This window comes from Sceloporus undulatus, chromosome 1 (genome assembly GCF_019175285.1).
Source record: "Sceloporus undulatus isolate JIND9_A2432 ecotype Alabama chromosome 1, SceUnd_v1.1, whole genome shotgun sequence".
Classification (NCBI taxonomy): Eukaryota; Metazoa; Chordata; class Lepidosauria; order Squamata; family Phrynosomatidae; genus Sceloporus; species Sceloporus undulatus.
Genome location: NC_056522.1, coordinates 317133584 through 317154587, shown reverse-complemented (window position 1 = coordinate 317154587; position 21004 = coordinate 317133584). Strand labels below are relative to the sequence as shown.

General features: G+C 39.9%; 1 protein-coding gene across 9 annotated transcripts in view; it reads left to right on the top strand.

Annotated features, from left to right (window-relative positions):
• Positions 1-21004, top strand: part of NUMB (NUMB endocytic adaptor protein) — a 98803-nt gene that overhangs the window by 58465 nt on the left and 19334 nt on the right. For all 9 annotated transcript variants that reach the window (XM_042446925.1, XM_042446924.1, XM_042446932.1 and 6 more), the window contains exons 2-3: positions 221-363; positions 16165-16239. In XM_042446925.1, coding sequence (XP_042302859.1) covers positions 238-363; positions 16165-16239 — 201 coding nt within the window. In that variant the 5' untranslated portion in view covers positions 221-237. The remainder of the gene's footprint in view (positions 1-220; positions 364-16164; positions 16240-21004) is intronic.

Sequence of the window (21004 nt, the reverse complement as noted above, 5' to 3'; positions counted from 1 at the left end):
AAAATAAGCCATAGTGTGTCTTCTTGATGAAAAATAAATATAAGGCAGTCTTATTTTTGGAGAAACACAGTAGCATTTAGGGTTGCTGAGTCTATTGGAAACGTCTATGGCTGCAAGCCTTCAAATGTAACTGTGTTAGATTGATTAATTATTGGTTCATGATCTTCAGTACACTAGAGAAAATTTCATTTGTCTAAACTGGTTTTTGTTTTCCTTGCAGGGCACAAGAACTGAGCAATGAATAAATTACGGCAGAGTTTTAGGAGAAAGAAAGATGTCTATGTCCCTGAAGCCAGTAGGCCACACCAGTGGCAAACAGATGAAGAAGGGGTTCGGACTGGGAAATGCAGCTTCCCAGTCAAGGTAATGTCTTTTTAGAAAAACCATAATGAACTTTTAAATTGTTAGTGCAGTTATTTAGTAGCCATCCCCTTTAATTTGTATCAAACAAGTTGTATTATTCATCTGTCTACTCTTTTTCTTTCGTCGTAGCAGTGCATAAATAAATAATCATTGCAGCTGGTTATTTCAGCTGATAAAAGAAATCTTAGTCAATTAATGATATTAGTTTTAATTGGTAGACTAAAACAGTATCAATTTACATAACAATAAAGCAGTAGTCCTGTAGAAAATGCATACTTCATTACAGTAGGAATCTTAGATGGATTTATCACATAGAAAATGGGAATTCTTCTGGCTAAGACTATAACCTTTTTCAAATTAAAAATACTGCTTAAATTTGTCCCGCTACTTGGAGCATCATTTATGGTCCTCAACTAATTAAGCAGACTAATTAAACATTTTACCAAATTACACGAAATGTTACAGGATTTTGCATGCCTTCTATGTTAGTCAGAAATGCAGTGTTAATGCAGAGTTCATTGTAGAAACTTGCTAGCTAAAGCAAAATGTGTGATTCACACTCAGAACAGTGTTAAAATGCTTATTCTTGGTTTCAATAGCTAATCGTGCTCTTCAGTGGTTAACTGGTTTTTTTATGCTGCTGGATGTTTAATTATTAAAATATTTATATCTTGCCCTATATCACAAGGTATCAGGACAAGTACAGAGATCAAATCAATTTTTGCAATTTTGTAATTCAAACAGTATGAAAGCATATTAAACAATTTAACAGTTTAAAACCATTGAAATAGTTTAAAACTATGCACCAGTGCAGATATAGGCAACAATATTCAGACTCCGGAGGTTTTAAAAAAGGTCATGTTTTAACTTTGTGCCAAAATGAAGCCAGTATCAATGAAGCCAGTGACAATTCCAGTCAAGCTTCCAAGGGAAAGGAATTCCACAACGTGAATGCTAGAGCAGAGAAGTGTCTCCCATGCAGTCTTGAACCAGTCCACACACTACCACTTTGACTAGTACTGTTCTAGATTAAATTAACATGTTAATCCTTATTAAACTTTAACATCATCCAAAAAGAGCAATTTTGAAAGTGCCAGCAACAAAATGCATCCCTCTCATGACATTCCCTGTAAATCAAACAAAATGTTTTGGAAACTAACATTTAAAACATAATCAATGATAATTTAACTAATTTCAATTTTTTGTGTTGATGGCAATAAATTAATTTTCCAATTTCTAGAATTTAGCATCATCCAAAAAATTTTCATGTCAACTAAGGAAAAGGCAGAACAGATGTTCAAAATTCCTTTTCTTATATTCTTGTCAGTCAACCCTCTAGTTTGTTAGTGCTGCTGCTGAATATCAGGTCAGTCCACAGAAGAATTACCATCCATAACCTGACCGTGGGTTGAAGGGATTATGTATTATTGAGATCTCGGTAGATAAGTTAGGCATGATGGACCTGTCCCACTTTTATCTTGGCAGGTATCAACCAAGACTGCAGAACTGGGAAGGGTGTTATTGACATCATCCATAAGAATTACACCTCTCTCTCTCTCTCAAAGAAACTAGTCCACCTTGCACCAGTTTTCCTTTATACAGTCTGCCCTCCCCATACATGGGCGATCCGTTCTGGACCCCTCCCCCGCGTATGGGGAAAACAGCATATGCTCAAGCCCCATAGGAAATAATGGGGCGTGTGCTTGCGGTGGCACATGGGGCGCGCACGTGAATATGCGCCCCATTATTTCTGCCTGGGTTTGCCTTCTGCGTGAGCTCAAAGCCGCGGAAGGCAAGCCCCCGCCTATAAGGAGGATCTACTGGGTCAAACAAAGAAGCACAGTATGCTGCTAGTATGCCATCTACCTCACTCCCCACTAGTCTTCCTGTCTGAGCTGAGATGGTCTAGTGGTACTCGAAAACCCCAGGACAGTTTTGGGGGAGGGCACTTCACACTGCACACCAAGGAAACAACATGGCTACCCTGAAGACTATGATACAAATGTATCTATGGCCCAACAATGTGGGAAGGCATACCCTGGAACTATGGAGCAGACAGGATGACCTGATGTATGTCTGAGGCAGAATGTTGCTGTCAGCTTACTTGCTTGTGAACTATTATTTGGCAATAGCAAACTGTTCCTGCAGGGTTGAGAGATTTGTTAAGATGGTTTGCCCCACAGGCTTACAGAATTTAGTGAATCTTGAATGTTGGGGGACAGGGCTTCTCATTCCATCTGATGTGAACTGAGTCTGGAAACTGTGTCTGAGGACTTGAATTTGCTGGAGGGGCAAACCACTGTGTATCATCAGTGGGAGCAATAGTTTTCAGATCAGTCTTCAGTTTAACTCTCTATTTCATCAGGCCTTCTTAAGTCCATTCAGTCCTGGGAATACACCCAGTAGTTTGGTGGTGGTTGTGGCAATGGCATTCAAGGCCATGTCCTCAGGGCTTCTTTTCCTGCTGACATCCTTTCAGAAGTGCGTCCCTTATGGAGCTAAGAACCCAGAAAGAGATGGACACCTGACGTATCCTCTCTGCCTTGTTGAAGGTCATGTAGTTTCCTCCTGTGCCCATTGTACCACCTTTACACCTCAGGTGAGGAGGAATAGAAAGTTGCATTTGAAAGCACTCTTGTGTGAACAGGCTCTCAGGTCTCAGTTGGTACCTGTTAAGCCTTTCACATTGGTTGGTATGGAATTGGTAGAGTGTGCTTCTAAATCTACTTCCATCATGCTATCTGTGGCTTGCTCCTTCATTCATTTTGCTGTTTGCTTGCAGAGTCCATCTCTGCCATGCTGAAGACCAACAGTTGGGCCATGTGACCAAATCCTTGGGCTCCTAGTTGATCCTTAATAGCAGAGATGGAGTCATTAGCTAAACATAACAAGCACAAGAAGCAGGATAATGCCAGAGATAAAGACAGTCTCCATTCCTAGCTTCTGTCTCCAAAATCTTCTCGCAGGTTGCTTCTGAGACAGTTCAGCTACAGAGACCATCCTCTCCTGCTTGATCTGAAGTGACTAGGTTCGCTTCTCAGTACTCTTCAAGTCTTGGAGAGCCCACAGCATTAACCAGATAGTCTGGAGATTGTTTCAGTTACCCAGCAACCCCAGATAGATACTTGTCTGAGAGTGTATGATGAAAAATGGAAAAAGGTTGCGAAATTGGGGGAAGATAAAACACACATTCTTATAAGATAGTACAGAGAAGTTATTTTGAGGGAGTAATACTTATTATTATTATTAAACTTTATTTATAAAGTGCTGTAAATTTACACAGCGCTGTACGTACAGCCTTTTTAATTAGATGGTTCCCTGCCCTCAGGCTTACAATCTAAAATGACACCACACAAAAGGAGAAGGGAGTAGTGGTGGGGAAGGGGATGAGGTCCAGCAGTTCCTCTCTACCTCCAAGGCCTGGACCAAGGCAGATGGACTGGAGGGAGGGCTTGGCTTCATAATGGATGGTTAATCTTTATCCAGGGAGGCAAGCGACAATTATGCAAGGCCTGGGAACACTTCTCTGAACAGGACGGTCTTCAACTCCGTTTTGAAGCTGGATAAAGAAGTGATGGCTCTTGTTCGGGGGGGAAGAAGGTTCCAGGAGTGAGGGGCAGCGAGTGAAAAGGGGCGAATCCGAGATGGGGCAGAGGAAATCCTGGGCTGGGACAGTAGACCTTGACTACCAGAACAGAGGGCCCGAGTGGAAAGGTGAGGAGAAATAAGGTCTGATAAGTAAGGAGGGGCCCAGCCCATGGAGGGCTATAAACGTGGACAGCTGGAGATACAGTTTTTCAGATAGTCTGGACCTAAACTGTACCAATCCCTAAATCTCTAGCAAATTAGGTTATATTAGGAGAATAATTCAACACACCAGTAACTCAATGAGTTAATTAATTAGTTATTTCTGAGATATGCTAAGATTACACCATTAGGGGTGGCCTATTCCTCCCTGCTCCTGGGATTCACTGAAGCATATGTACAAATTGACTTAAAGGCTGACGTTGTAAGTTTTCATGGCCAGAATCCATAGTTTTTTGTGGAGGTTTTGGGCTATGTGGTCGTGTTCTGGAAGAGTTTATTCCTGCCATTTTGTCAGCATCTGTGGCTGGCATCTTCAGAGACATAAATGCTGTTTTTAGTCCTGACTAGAGTAGATCAATAGAATCAATGGGATTTACCTATGTATTGACTCAGCAGGTAGAGAGATCTTGTAGCATTTTTGTGACTAACTGAAAGAAAGAAGTCAGCAGCATGAGCTTTTGTAGATTAAAGTCTACTTCCTCAGATGCATTTAAAGAAGTAGACTTCAGCCTACAAAAGTTCATGCTGCCAACTTCGTTCTTTCAGTTAGTCTCAAAGATGCTACAAGATCTTTCTACATAATGATTCTACAAACTAACACAGCTATATTTTTGAATTCTATTGATTCAGCATTCCACAATTGATTAAACGAGTCTCCGCTGGTTGGGAGTAACCAACAAAATGCCAGCCACTCTCTGTCTGTCTTTATACGTTCACCAGAAAACAAGAATATGATTTTGAATGGTTCTCCTACTCCTGCCTTGTGTGTCCTCAAACTGCTTCATTAGCAAATGAATGGGGTGGAAATGCAAATGAGTGATGCTAAATCACATGGTGATTTTCAGGTGTTCAAGTGGATGCAATATAACAATGCTTCTAGAAGTAACATAAGGTTAAGATATGAACATAGTGAAGCATCTCTAATTTTAAGAAGAGTCCACCTTATGTATTTGTGTCTATACATAATTTATGCTGCTACCATAGAAAGTTTTAGCAGCAGGTAACAGCATTAGCTTACCTGCTAATTAGCTTACTTGCTGTTCACCGCTATCATCTTTGGAATAGCGGTATATAAATAAAACAAATTAATTATTATTATTATAGCCTCAATAATGATAGTAACTTACAGTTGTACCCAGCTTTTTTCTCCTGTACTAGCATTGCATATATTTGGGTATGGGTTGGATCTTAAAGAATAGGCATTTTATTGCTTTTTTCATTATTGTGTTGCAAATTGTGGTTGTAATTATTAACATTTTCCTGAGTTCTGTAGTGGCAGGGAGGAAATGTTATGTGAAAATTAGTTTAGATAGCTAGTAGAATTGGCAAGGTGTAGAAAAAGATGAGTTTTTGGTGAGCATAGAGACCAGCACTAAATACTTAATGCCATTGATACTGGAGGCACTCTCACTTAGAATCATCTGCAGGTAATACCAGTGATATTTCTCTTCATAATCATGGACAAAGGTCTTTTTAAATGAGTCTACTGTTTGTAAGGTGCCAGATTTTAAGCCAGATACCCCTTGTCTTCCCCTCCCCAGCATTCAGAGATGTATGGAACACACAGGTGTATGGAACACTTCCTGCGCCAAGGAAGCTAATTCTGTAGATTCAATCAGGATGTTTCCATTACAGACTGACTGCTTCCTAGATTATTCATTGTAATATGGCTGCTTAAAGACTGAACAGTCCGTAAAATTTCTTGTCAGTTTTCCAGGGTCAGCTTTAGTACTCTTTTCCCCAAGTTACATTTTTTTTCTTATCTTGGAGTGGAAATGTAGCTTTTTAAATACTTGATTTCACTATTCCTTTAAAGAAACTTCATTTACTTAAATGAACCCTTTTTGCTTTTATGTACTTAGAACATTCAGTTTGTTCTTGTCCATCAAGTGCACAATTTCAGTTGTGTAAAGAGATGACAGTGTGCAAATAAATGTTGAATTTCTGATCTGTGACAAATTATTGTCTCCTCCCCCATCAGTGTCTTTCTGTTGGCATTGTGTTTAATAAACCTCAGTGGAACATTACACAGATAACTGTGTAAATGAAAGAGTCATAAGATGTGTTTACACAATGACTTCAGACACTTTAAAACATGTATCTCCAACATAATGTCTCACGTACATATAAGGGCCACAGATAATAAAGCCTGGCTTAATAAAATGCTGAGAACCTAGAAGTAGCAGGAAGTTGACTGCCCTTAAAATAAATAAAAAAAGTGGGAGTTTTGCTCAATTGAAGAAAAGAGAAACAGTAACGTATCATAAGGCAGGCTAGGTAGTATTCTGAGAAGTGAAATCTTAAACATTGAGATTAACCATGCAGCCTCTTTAAATGTATCGAAATCTGGAAGATTGCCAGAGGCTCCATGACAGTTGGATGATGATGGAAGTTGTTGTTGCTGTTGTTAACAATTTTATTTATATCCTATTTACCTTTTTTCTGAGAATCAAAACTCAGCATGACTTACAAATTAAAACAGCTGTGGCAAAGATAATAATATACAAAATATACATATAAAAAACCCCAGTTAAAATAGCTAAATAATACAACTTCCTTTCAAAGCTATTTCTTTAAAATAATCAGTTCCCTACATTCTGTTTGATTGAAAGATCTTCACTCACTGACAGAACCACAGCAAGGAGAGGCCTTTCTAGCCTAGGAGCAGCTACTGAGAAGGCCATGTCTTGTGTTCCTATCAAAGGTGCCTGTGAGGGTGGTACTCAAAAACAGACAGGTGGCCAGTAGACTGTTGTGACAAGGAGTCATATACTCCTTGGAAACCCAGGGGAGCTCAGTGGGAACAATGCCCGGGACCCATTCTGCTGGAAAAGGCTGAGATGGAGCGCCTAGAAAAGCACATGTGGCCCGCATCCATTTGGGACCTCGCTTCGCCCACGGTGGACCCCTAGAAGGAGAAGATACTGGACCCGCTTGGTTGACCTAACTGGTTTGGGACTTGTATGCAGTTTGCGGAAAGTTTCTGTTTGTTTCTGACTGTTTGAGTTAAGTAAAGTTTTGAGAATCCACCCCGCTGGTTTGTTTTTGGGGAAACGAAACCGAAAGCAGCTGTGAAGCCAAGCACCATGTCACAGGGAACGCATGCCCCACCCACAGTATGGCAAGAGAGACTCATTGATGCTTTTTGCTTCATCATTTCAGTCTTTGTTTCAGCCAGATGCGCAGGTGGGAAAAGGACACGTGAACAAACAGTGATATCAATCAGTCACCCAGGAATCTTTCTGCTTGGCTCCAGAGAGAAATAAACCCCCTCTCTGCACTGCATAAGAAAATCTGAAAGAGCTGCTATTACATTACCATAGTGACCCAGAAATAAGTTGACCTGGGATTTTGGGGTCAATTTTTGGGCATAAATTTTTAGACTTATAGACAAGTATATATGGTATATCTATTGTTGCTTAGCCTTCTGAAGCATTTTGTTTTGGTGCCTGCCTGCAAATTACAAATACAATACTTGTTGAGCTGAGACAGGGAATCGTTTTCATATTGGTGTTCTTTAAACATCGTCTGTATAGCAAGCAGTATCTTTAATATTTTCAGCCTTGCATCCATTTTAAAATCCTAGCCTGCAGCATAGATTCCACTTTACTTTAAATAGGTTACCATCTATTTTTCTTCTCCTTTTTTCTCTGCTTGCACTCTTGTCCAAACTAAATTAGTAAGTACAAAGAAAGAGTACAGAATATTTGGCTTATTTTGTTGAAATGAGTATCATCCTACTCATATGCTGTTATTTGCAGCACTATTATCTTGTATTCCAATAAGTGTTCTCTGTGGCCTCCATCCCAAACTGTACAGTGGTTTAGTACTCTGGCTAAATAACTTATATGCATTAAGGGGTGTCCCCTCTGCAAAGTCTATGAATTCATACTAGTTCTGAGATTCATGGATTTATTTTAAAGGGTCTTTGAAACTGACAGTAGTGTGTCTTAGCAAATTCATCTCAGTGACTCACAGTCATACAAAGCTATTATTCAAGGAGAATTTTTATTGAAGATCTGGGATATCTAGACAGGAAATTAATGGCGTGGAATGGAAACCAGTGAGGTACAAAAAATTCCTTTTCATTGCATCACTGAAAAAGCACTGTCCTAGGTGGCTATATTTTAAAAATCTGTTTTGAAAGTAGAGTTAAAATTTCTGTAATCTCTCTATGTCTTTCTCCTGGAAATCCTTCTTCACTTCCATCCTTGCTGAAGCTGAGATGTAGGGAGGATTTGAATTTGTTGTGGAAAAAAGTAGCTTTGAAAAGTGTTCTTCCATTTTGGAAGTGGGTCTGGGGGTGCTAGCACTGGATGATTAGGAAGAGCTAGTTAACAAGGCTTTCATGTGAATATCCAGGTTTTGTGGTAAAATGATTTCAGGTAAAAGTGGCAGAACTGCTTAATCCATCAGTGGGACAGAGTATCAGGAACTTGGGCAGGACAAAAGCAGTGGAATTTAGGCTTGTCTTGGCCTTTTTGGCATATGAAAAATTTCAGTCATCTGACACCTGCCAGGAATCAGGGAGAAGACCAGTAATTACTGAGATGGAAAAGAAAAATGAGCTGGGTGACACCTTTGCATAAAGTATACAAAAGAGAAGTCATAGGCACATTAGTAGAAATGGTTCTCATCAAGACAGATTGCCTGAGTACATTTTAGACCAAAAGAGAATCTTTTTGATATAATTCCCAAAGGCTAAGGCCTTTGCCCCCAATCATGGTTGCTGAACTTCTTCAGGATATTTGACACTGCCTTTCATGTGATAATAGACAATTGATGGCCTCCAGTCTCGAAGTACTCTATTTTAATGTCACTTGGACTGATATCATGGACTCTTGCCCAGTGCACATGGACAGATCTTATGGTCACCTGAAAAGACTGGTGCTTGTTGGATTCAATTTTCATGGATTTTTCTGTATGTTTTACCAAGTACTGTCATATTCCATGATACTTGGCACAGTGAAGAGCACAAGCATTAACCCACACATGTATACATATATGACATTTGTGTCATTCAAGGATCACATTCAGGCTGTTAAAGCTCTTGACTTTTTCTGATATACTTCCCAGATGCTGAGGCCTTCACAAATATTAGTTGAACTTTTTTTACCTTTCAATAATGTGCTGTATGTGAAGCAAAGCTAACAGTGCTCATTGTTTTTGGAACACAATTCCTAAAGTGAAACAGAGTGGTGGCATTTTCATTTTGTGAGGATGTTTTTCCTCAACAGGAGCTGGGAAACTGGTCAGGAATGAGTCTGAGACCATTGGATCCCAATACACAGCAAATCTAGAATGAAACCTTTTTCAATTTGCAGGAGACCTGACACTGGGGAAGAGGTTTACCTTCAAGTAGCAGATTTACCCTAAACACACAGCCAAAGTAACACATTTTACACACATGGAGTGGTGTAAAAACAAGAACCTGAATGTCTTAGAATGGCCCAGTCAAAGCTCAGGCCTCAGTCTCAGAGCCTGTGACAAAACGTAGAAGTTGTTGTTCATCATTGGTCCCCATCTAACCTGACAGCTGGAGCAATATTGTCATGAAGAATGGAGAAAAATTACAGGATCCAGATATGCAAAGCTGATAGTGACTTACTCAAGAAGACTTATATCTGCAATTACTACAAAGGTGGTTCAGTCAAGTATTGATTCAGGGGGAATGTGTGGTTGTGCAACCAAATCCCAATTTGCTTAATTAATTTTGTGCCAAAGTGAAAATACTTTGTATCTTCATAGTGCTGAGTGTCTTGGGTATGTCAAGCAGTAACAATGGCAGGTAAATCTATTTCAGTTCCAGGTTGTAACACAATAAAATGTGAAAAAGTCAGGGGAGATACTTTTGCAAGGCACTGTATCCTGTTTATATTAGTAGAGAAGGAATGCCTATACAGTACTTGTAAAATGTAGATTAGTGTTTCTGACTGTGTTTGATTTGGGGGACATGTATAATAATAATAATAATTATTATTATTATTATTATTATTATTATTATTATTATTATTATTATTATTATTAATACTACGCTCTTCAGTCAAAGCTATCAAAGCAGCTTATAATTTGTGTGTGTGTGTGTTATACACATATGCACACATACACACTGTATTTTACCCATTTGATACAATTGCTTTTGTGTTTCCTGGAAGCTTACCAGGACCTGGCACTGGTCAAGGGATAACCTCTTTGAGAGCATTGATGTATTTTTTCATTTAGAATGTTTGAAAGGGATGAGTGGAGAGAGTCCAACTGTGAATTTTTAAAGTGAAGAAGTGAGCTATATGTACAGCAGGGTGGAGGCTCCTATCGTATAAGAAAAAGGTATGAGCTTTCAGTCAGGAGACAATGTTTGAAGGATCTTGTGAGTGCTTACAGGATACATAATAGAATTTTTTCCCCCTCAGTGGGCGCATATATCAACCCAGGGAAATGTCTTCTCATCAGCAGCTTATTTTTCTCATATCCGTTGACTGCTACAATAAACATTCTGAACCACATTTACTCTAACCTACAGTCCAAACCCTGTTATATCTTTGCTAAAATGTATATTTTCTTTATTAAATGCTAAGTCTTGGAACATCTGAAGTGCTTAGTTTTGGGTTGTTTAGCTTAAAGTAGAAAAATTGCCACTCAAATTGGATACTGTCATCACAGTACAATTGTACTTCAGTCTTACTTTTTTTCCTTTTTGCCAAATTTTCTTTTTACTGAGGAGCTTTCAGGACAAAGTGAAACGTGTAACGTATCGTCATAGTTCTTGCTTCCAAATACATCTCTTACTCTTTTGAGTATAGTAACTTTCATATGTGAGAATACCAGTTGAAAACTGAAAAGGCTGTTTGTTTTGCAGATTTTATAAAAATCAAATAAACCTTTATATCTGGATTGGGCAGAACAGATGACCCCAATTTGTTATATAGGAGATATATAGTTGTTCCTTCCAACCAATATTGACCAGTTTTGTAAATGATTATACAGTATTTTTTTTTTAATGCTCAGGTCTTGGCAAAGTCAATTTGAGTACAAACTAGAGAGAGAGAAAGAAGAAATTCTAGCTCCATGTGAATAACGCTGTTACATAAACCAAGGCATTTTCCAGCAGTGGAGATGAACCATTCTGTAATGGGTTGCTCCTCCTCTTCACTTGGTTAGGTAGGAATAAACTTTGGAATATATATATAATTAACATTAACATAACATATACAGTAGTGTCTCGATTATCCGACATAAACGGGCAGGCTGATAGTCGGATAGCCAAAAATGTTGGATAATCTGGAGGGCATGTTTGGAGGCCTGGCTGTGCCCGTTGCTTTCCCTGTTGCCATGCTTTGGCCCTTGTTTTGGGGCCTGGAGGTACTTGCCCTGCTTGCTGCTGCCACTGCCCTTGGGGGGCCGTGTTTTGGGGCAAGGCTTCACTCGCCCTTCTCTCCTTGCCCGTCACAGCTGCCATGTTTGGGGGCGTGGAAATGCCTACAGCCATGCCCCCAAGCAGCCGCAATGTCGGATAATCCGGAATGTCGGATCACCAAAGGATGAATAATCGAGACTCTACTGTATATATAATTAACATTTTCAAACCATGGATGGTTGAATTAGTGGTTTAGGTCACAACGCATGCCAGCCTGAAGGAGTGGGGAGTAGTGTATTCAAAGTCTGCTTTTTCTGCAGTCCGGCCAGAGAGAGGCGAAGGAGAGGAGTAGCTGAGCAGCCATTTTGAGGAAGTGTACTTGTTGCTGAAGGGGCAGAGCTTCTGTGAGTCACTAGGGGGTGGAGCTAGCAGACTAGCTCTATATAACTCCTTCCACTTCCTTCCGCGTGCCTGTCTACTAGGAAAATCTATTACTGTAATTTTTGAGCCTATGTGAGGCACTGCAGAAGAAAGGGACTGTAGTATGAATCTGTATCAGTTAATACTTTATTGTCCTTTTTACAGTATGGACTGGATAGTGGTCTACCATCCAATACACTTAAAAGATAAGTGTTGGCCATTTCATCTGCTTTTCCTTTAGGACTGCCTCAAAAACTGACTTCACATCCTTGTGTTAAATTTTTTTGAGAGTAGCTACTCTATTGAAACCTCCAACAATACCCCACTTGGGATCTCCACAAGATTTGTTCTGCCTTAACTAAATCTGCTTTTGAACTACTATGGTCCAAAACACAGTGCAGAAATTATCCAGTTTGAGACTGTTTTAACTTGTCTTAATGCTAGGGAATTCTGAGAACTGTACTTTCGTGAGGCATTTAGCCTTCTCTATCAGAGAGCTCTGATGCCACAATAAAGTACAGTTCCTAGGATTCCTTAGCCCTGAGCCAGGGCAGTTAAAGCAATCTCAAACTGGATTATTTCTGCAGTGTGTTTTGGACCTGCATTAAGTGTCACATTTCTGACTTGGAAGGTTCTTTTTGTTACAGCAGTTACTTCAGCTAGAAGGGTATCCATATTGGGAGCCCCTTCAGTATGTAGGGAGCTATGTGTTTTTCATCAGGATTTGGTACTCTGTGGATGGATCCCACCTTTGTTCCTAAGGTTCACTCAGTTTACAGAGTTCAGAAAGTCATTCTGTCTCCTTTTTGTCCATATCCAGTAAAAAGAGCTAGAGAAGTTTTGGCATACTCTGGACATTCACCAAGCGCTGAAAATATACATCAGATGTACTCATTTCAAGGTGTCTATCTACCTGGTCATATCTTTTCAACCCTCCTTGATGGGTAAGATGGTGTCATCTTCCCACCCATTGGCCAGGAACTTTGGTATGTCCCATTACAGGATGTTTTCACTTCCATTGCTGGCAAATGAACATAGGACTCACCTGTGAGATGTTTATTTTCAGCATTGAAGGGGAAAATATCCTCCCCACCCAGAACTGAGGGTTTTCTGTTCTCTGTAATGGTGTGTATAGAGAAGAAGTTCTTCGTCTCTTAATCTTTATTCCTTTTTGATTTTTCATATTTTGTGTTTTGAATGCTATATCACTTATTAATTCATTGGCTGTAACATGCACTGAGTACTTTGTGGGTCTCCCCCCCCCCCGCTACTTCTGCAAAGTTTTTTTCCTGCCTATCAGAGCAAAGAGGAGGAAAACCCTACTATAGGATGTTTCCCCTTCCACTGTTGAAAATAAACATTCCACAGGTAAGTCCAGTGCTCTTTCTCATGATTGCATGGAACTAAAATATTGTGTTCTGATGCAGGTTGGAAGGCAGGCACTGAGGCACTTTAAAGACTTATAATACTTTAGTTTTTCCTGAGTGACGATAAGCTGAAGAATAGTACAGTATATTTTTACCTCCTGACTTACAATTTTTTTCCCAAAAACTGTTATCATGCCCAGAGTCTGTTGATGGCAGCAGATAAACAAAGAGAAAACTGACCTTGATTGCTGTCATTACTGCTTTTTAGCTACTTTTTTTAAAAGAAGTAATACAGATTAAACCGTTTTAAGAGCAGCATAAACAGAGTAGGTGCATCTGACTTCTTATTGCCTTTTAGTTGTAAAAACGTTTGTGGTGACCAGTGAACTTGTTGTAATAGATGGGAGTTGCCATATGACGACCCCTCCCCCCCGCAAAACTGCTTTACATGTTGATTTTCAACAGTGTAATAAGGACCGGCCCTGTGCATCTGTATTTAAGATCAAAAAATGTTAGACACATTGCTTTCCAGATGTGTGCTGACAAGGACATACACTTTTGTACATCATGGAAGTATACTTTTTCTAATGAAGATACCACTCCATGATGGAAAAATATCCATTATGTAAAAAGTGAAAAATGAGATGCTGTTTCTAGAATCTTGTTAAGCAAATGGCCTGTCAGTAGCTGGGGGAAATGAAGTAGACTTCATAATGAAGAGTTTGAAAGGAAATTTGGCTAATCAACCCAGTGAAGAATCTTCATTGCTGCAAACACTAGGATTAATGAATTATGAAACAGTTTGCTGTAGCAAGATAATTGGTTAACCATGTCTCATGGCTGCATGTCAAAGTTTAGATTTTACCAAGGGTGTGTGCGTTTCTATTGAGGGTTCCATTTCCTTAGGAAAAATTGGCACGGATTGCACACTGGCAGTGGGCAGGACATGAAGCAGGTTGGTTAAAACCAGACTTAGATGGAGCCACCACTTATGGTGTGTGTCTTTCTGACGCCCACTTTCGTTTTGCACCTATTCAGATTGCATTTTCCAGAGCTATGAACTAATTTCTTTCAAGGGCCAGATGAAACTATTTTGATGGCCATAGCTTTTTCTCTCCCATTTTATGTAGATTTGAGGGCAGTAGAATCAGGTCTTAATTGTTTAGACATTGTGGCTCATGGCATAGTGATCTTCTAAACCCTCCTTACAATTGTAGTTTCAGAAAGCTCTGTTTTGAAAATAGTGTATTGTTAAGACTTTTCTGCTACCTTTCTGCTACCGAATAGGGGTTTTTTGTGTTTTATACGTGTGTTTTTTAAAAGAATAATCATATGAAGGTAGAGTTAACTGTTGAAGATCTCTAACTTCAACTTGTTAATGTTCTATAGGAGGCAGTGTCTTTCAATTCTAGTCAAAAGGGCTGTACAGACGGGCGGCAAGATACCACTCCTTTTTGCCCCGGATTGAGGCTGCAGCAACCACACGCTGTGGCCTCCGCAGGGAGCAAAAAGAGGCCCTGAAAAGTGGCTTCATTTTTGCTCTCTGGAAGAGGAGTCATAGCTGTGATGGGGTGGCATGATGATGCTCCTTCTGCGCTGTGCCGTTTGGGCGCTGCATTTGAGTCGTGCCATGCGGTATCATGGCATGATGGAGAAAGAGTCACGGTGTCGAGCGTGCGGACACAATGCCATGACTCAGCCCACAGGCTGGCACAAAGTGCCAGGCTGTATTCCCCCAAACTTGATGTTTCCAAAAATCCAAGCTGAGCAAGCTGGCAAGTGCCTCCTTTCACTGTTAAAAAGGTCTCTGTCAGGAGTCAAAGGATGTGAATTTTTTTAACAGAATGAAACTGAATTAAAATAATATTCTGCAGGCCACTTTTGCAGTCTCTTTTCTTACTTGTACTTTTTGTTACTGAAACATTTTGTTGTTGTCGTGTTCTTCTAAGTCATTTTTAATGTATGGTGACCCTAGGACAAACCTATCATAGGGTTTTCTTGGCAAGTTTCTTCAGAAGGGATTTGCTATTGCCATCCTCTGAGGCTGCATGGTTACCCAAAGGGGAATCATAGTCCAGTGCTCAGACCTTTACACCATGCTGGCTCTCTGGGACCAGAGCTCTCTGGCTCTGGACCATTAGTAATTCCTTTTTAAAAAGCTGATTCAAGTTACAGTGCCTGTCACAATATTTATCTGATGTTTTGTGAAGGCTGATATTATATTAGTGGCAGACATGCTTTGTCTTTATTGTTCAACAGCATTAGGTTTTTTTTCTTCAAACTATGGTGGGATTTTTATTACTTAGATTGGTGAGCTACGCTTCTACAGCAGTTATATTCTTAATCATTTCTATTTTTGTACTGCTGCTTTTTTAATTTTAAATTATTATTTTTACGTATTAACAGTACATTGTAGTTACCCCCAACCCCCTCCTCATCCTTGTTTACAACATAGTTCAGTGATCAATCACCCTGTACTCAGCAAAATTAATCTGAATTCATAGTCTGTTATTCTACAATTTTAAGTGAGAGGATTGTGGACCTTGTGTAGAAAAGTTAATACTGTAAATGGAGAACAGATTTCCATAAAAGTGTCATTTGATATTTCCATTCTGTTCAGCCAAGCATGGGGCATTAATTTTTCTGCTAAAACAGTTCAACAGAATTTATACAGACAAGTACAAATGAGTATAAATGTGGAATAGAGACTCACAAATTGCTGGATGAAATCATGTAGAGTACACATGAAAATGCTGTACTGTATAATATGCCCGCTAAGTACGTGTATAGATTAAAAGGAGCTAATCTATTCCATTCTTGTAAACTGATATTTCTCCTTTCCCTCTCCCACAGTATCTTGGGCATGTGGAGGTGGATGAATCAAGAGGAATGCATATATGTGAAGATGCTGTCAAAAGACTGAAAGCTGTATGTATACTTACTAAAATATTGTCATTATGCCAGTATTTCAGTTTTGAGTTATGTAAAAGAGTTGAAATATTTTGCCTAAAAGTGCTGTCTGTGGCTACTTACTGAGACATGCCAATATAAGTTGAAAGGAGGGTTGAACTCATGGGTCATGTTTGTGGTAGCTATCCTGTGAAATATATAAACAATAATGAAATACTTTGATTTGCTGGTGAAAAATTATTTATCTGAAATATGCTACTAATTGAGCTTTAAAATTAGCACTTTATCCTTTTTATAAAGCAGGCTATCCTTCTGCATAGTAGTCATGCTTTCTTCATGTAATGTATACTAGGACTCCTGTATTCCGCATGTTTGTAGTAGAGGCAGTCACTTATTTGTTAAAATAGTTAGCTGTTTTCAGGTTCATAGAGCAGTTTTTGATCTTGATGCCTGTTTCCACCGATGAATGAGGACTAGGGTGGATGGGAAAAAACATTCTCAATGTTTGTATCTACACTAGAAATAATGCAGTTTGACACCACTAAATGCTGTAGTTCTATCCTATGGAATTCTAGGGTTTGTAATTTTAAAAGGTCTTTGGCCATCTCTGCCAGAGAGTGCTGGTGCCTCACTAAAATCATGTTTTTGTAGAATGGAGTGGTGTCAAACTGCATTATTTCTACAGTGCAGACACATTCAGTGACGTGGAAAGTCTCTGTTCCTCACTACTAAGGGGGGGAAATTCACAAAGATCTTCTAAATGTAGCAGTTGACTAACTGGAAGCCTGACAATAGAAAATCTTAAGAGAAACAGTAGTGTCAATGGTTAAACAAAATTTCAAGGCCTTTTAATGTTTAGTCATCTTGCATGTAAATGTAGGTTATAATTCAAATGCTTTGTTTTCTTCACACAATAAAATCAGAGGTGGCCTTTTCAAAAGTGCTTCTGAAGAAACTAGTTCTTTGATTAGACAGTGTCTCCAGTTTCTCACTGGCTTGACTAGTTAAAAAAATGCCATGTTTGTACTCTTGTCAGTTCCTGGTGATCCAGCATTTCAGGATAGGACGAAATCTCTCCTTTGTTACTGTTAAAGACACCTTCCAGTTCCATATTTATTATTATGATTTTGCCAATCATTTGTTGTTGATGTGTTATAGAGCTAAAAATTAGGGAGATGTCCCCATGAAGGTTTATTGACATTGACATATACCTGTTTTCATTAGTTATGTTTTCAACTTCTTCCAGATCTTTTCACTGCTTATTGAAAGAAGTATTCTCTTCACACTTCAAATGTAACTTGATCACGTACTAGTGGAGTTCATTCTTAGGTTTTGCTTCTACTGATGCCTGTAGTTTCATTTTTAACCTTAATATGATCCTTTTGATATTGTTCTAAAGAGTGAACTTCCATTTTAATAGAGCAACAGCATATCTTCCAATAAAGTAGGACAAGTTTTTTCTCCAAACAAGCCATATGTCATTTACAAGCAGTTAATTTGAGATGTATTTCTTTAGGTGTAGCAAACTCATGTTGTCAAAACAGATTGACTTGTTGTTAAGCTGTTAAGTGGTTGAACCTGATTTTACCCCACCTTCCCCCCCCCCTCCTTTCTATACAGCTGTAAAAACCTCTAGTGGCTTTTTCTGGCTACAGTAAAATTTATTTGGACCTCCTGCATATTTCAGTTTAATTTTTAAAAGATATGTAAAGAAACCCCTCCTCCCATTACTTTTCTTCTTTCTTTTGTAGGGATTCTCTGCCTTTTCCTTTCAGATATGGACACCAACTTATATCCAGGCACATTGGTCGAGAGGGGTGGGTGGGAACAGTTGAGTTCATACATTTTTATTGCCACCCGCAGCCTGAATATTACACAGTTTTATTGGACTTATTCCTAACTGTACTTTGAATAGCATTGACATTTTAGGATACTGCAAAGTACTAACCAGCTGTTGGGTGGAAACATGTCTGCTGAATATGGTATTAATTAAATCCTAACATTTTGTGCTTAGTGCTTGAACTCTTTCAGCCATACTGGACTCAGTTGGAGTGAAGGGCATTCCAGATTTTCAAAGGCAGGTAGCAGCACTAGGATAAATGCTGGGAAAAAAAATGACACCTAAAGTGAGTAAGAAACTTAATCTGTAGGAAGGAAGCTACGTCTAATTAAAGCTACGTATGTACAGCGCTGTGTAAATTTACAGTGCTTCATTAATAAAAGTTAATAATACATATATACATACATACAGAACAGAATATTCTAAGAATTCCATGTCAAGTACAGCTGTGGCCCTATTGCTACAGAGCTGTTGAATGATAAAAATGCAAACTGCTTGCCTGCCTGTTAAAAGATGTGTGAGCTCTAAAATGCAGCTTGATTGCCTAAGCTCAGTATACATTTGAATAAACTCATTTTATAGCTTAATTCTTTTCTGGTGATTTAAGATGTGTAACATCTTACCAGTGAGCAATCTGATCATGTGACAGGAATGTAATCTCAAGTGCTATCTCCTCCATTAGGTTTAAAATAATATTTTGGAGGACGCAGATTTATATTGATGGAGCAGTACATAACTTTGCACAGGGCTTTATAATATGTATAGTTTTCCTCCTGGTAAGCCAGGTTACTGGTAGTTAACTAGGTTGGAAGTTCCCTGTCCCTTATGTCCAGTCTCTTTGGTTAAAATTATCTTCAGTGTTAGTGTATTAACGTGTCATTTTTGTTTGTTTGCAAATGTGATACATTTGTTAATATATGTTCTTGTTTTAGCAGGTAAAAGGCACATAACTTAATTGTGTTTAAAAGATTAGTGATATGTCTGGATATTAACTTTCATAGCTGTTCTAAAATCCATTCTGCATGTTTTGTATCACTAATGCTTTCTCTGAAATATCTAAATTCTTAACACCTTCTGAACATTGAAACTAATGATAGTTTCCTAAACCAGGTAGCTTCTTATGATCCTCCTGGGCTCTGGCACATCCTCTGAAGGCTGATTATATTGATATTTAATGCTGAACTTGGCAGTGGTGACAGTCAGCTGTTTCTTTGTGATTGATCAGTTCTTTAGGCAATCTTAAGTACATCATGTAATGTTATGCTGCTTAAGCTATCTTGAAAGCAGGTTTAATCATTTAAGGCACTAATATAGACATTTCACCATTTCTGCCATGTGTGCCAGTGGTTGATAGATGACAGAGAAAGGGGGCATAATTACTGTAGAAGTCCACTGTTGGTTATAGAATGGCTCAATTTCTCAGAATAGAGAGAATCATAGATATGTAGTAGACAAGAGGTGATATATGTGAAAGAGCTACGTCTTGGAGGCTGCAGTAACTGCTGCCACCATGTGGGAAGACATGTGCTGTAGATTTCCACATTGTTTGGGTTATTTTGTCCAAAACATCCTAAATATCATGTTCTATAGATGAAGCAAAGGACTTTTCATATATCACGCCAAAACATAAAAATGACTTGCTGCATGTTAGTAATCAATTTGGCAATTGAATATGTTCCTCATTTCCACACCTCCCACCACCTATTTAATTACTATTGTCTGAAAAAACATCTGGGCAATGGGTTGCTTGTGAAAAAAACCTAAGAGGTACATACATTTTAAATCTGACACTCTTAAATGCCATCAGTATGTGTAACAATCCTAATAGGTTTACCTTTGCATGTCAAATAAGGATAATGTATTTCCTGTGCAGACTAAGTATGAAATGTTGCCTTTCAGATTTTTCATAGAATATTGAGGAGAGCACTCTTCAATAATGAAGATAGTTTCCTTGATAATTACTGAATTATTTGTCTAGACAGTGTAAAAGGACAATGTACAAAAACTAGGCTTGCCATAACCCGGTGGGAGGCGTGACTCCCCCGATTTCTAGGGGGCGTTCCCGGTCACGTCACGCCTTTGGGTGGCTGCCCGGCTCCTGGCCCTGCTGCATCCCTATATTGTGATGGGCTGGAGCTGGCAGGGGAGGGCTCTGCTGCTCTGCCTTGCCCCTATTGGCCAGCCCTCCCAAGGAGCAGGCTTAGTCAGGCAGGGCAACAAGGCGCGAGGAGGAGGAGCAGGGCCAGGCAGGTCGGCAGCAGCAGTGGCCCCCGCCCATCCAGGCAGGCCGCTGGGAGAGGGGAGGAAAGGGCCCTGGCCTCTGGGGCAGCCCGGCCTGGGGAATGAAAGGGCCCTTTCCTGGACCCCCTGCCCCCCAGCCCTTCTCCTCCTCCTCCTGCTCTTGCAAGGAAGGGGCTCTGAAGCGCCAGGAGAGCTGCCTCACTAAAGGGGAGGGGCGCCTCAGGGACCCAGCTGTCGGAGAGGAAGAGGAGCAAGAGCCTCGGCATTTAGAAGAGGAGGAAGGGGCTGGCACCCGGGAGAGGCAAGAGGGCACCTTCCAGGCCCCTCCTGGGCCCCAGGCTCCCCCCAGGATCGCCCCCATCGGACATTGGAAGCCCCCTCCCCAAGGCCCCCCAAACACACACACCCTCTCCTCTCTAACCCTCTGACTCCCTCTCCCCCTGTTACCCCACTTTAACTGAGCCCTCTCTAACCCCCTTCTATCTACCTCCTTCTCTCCATCTAAACTCCCCTCCAACCCCTCTCTACCTACTCCCCCCTCTCTCTAACCCAGTGATCCCCAAACTGTGCTCTTGAAGGAATTTTGGACTTCAGCTTCCAGAATCTCAGGCTATTGAGTAACATGTCTGAGGCTTCTGGGAGTTGAAGTCCAAAATCTCTTAAAGGACACAGTTTGGGAACCACTGCTCTAACCACCTTATT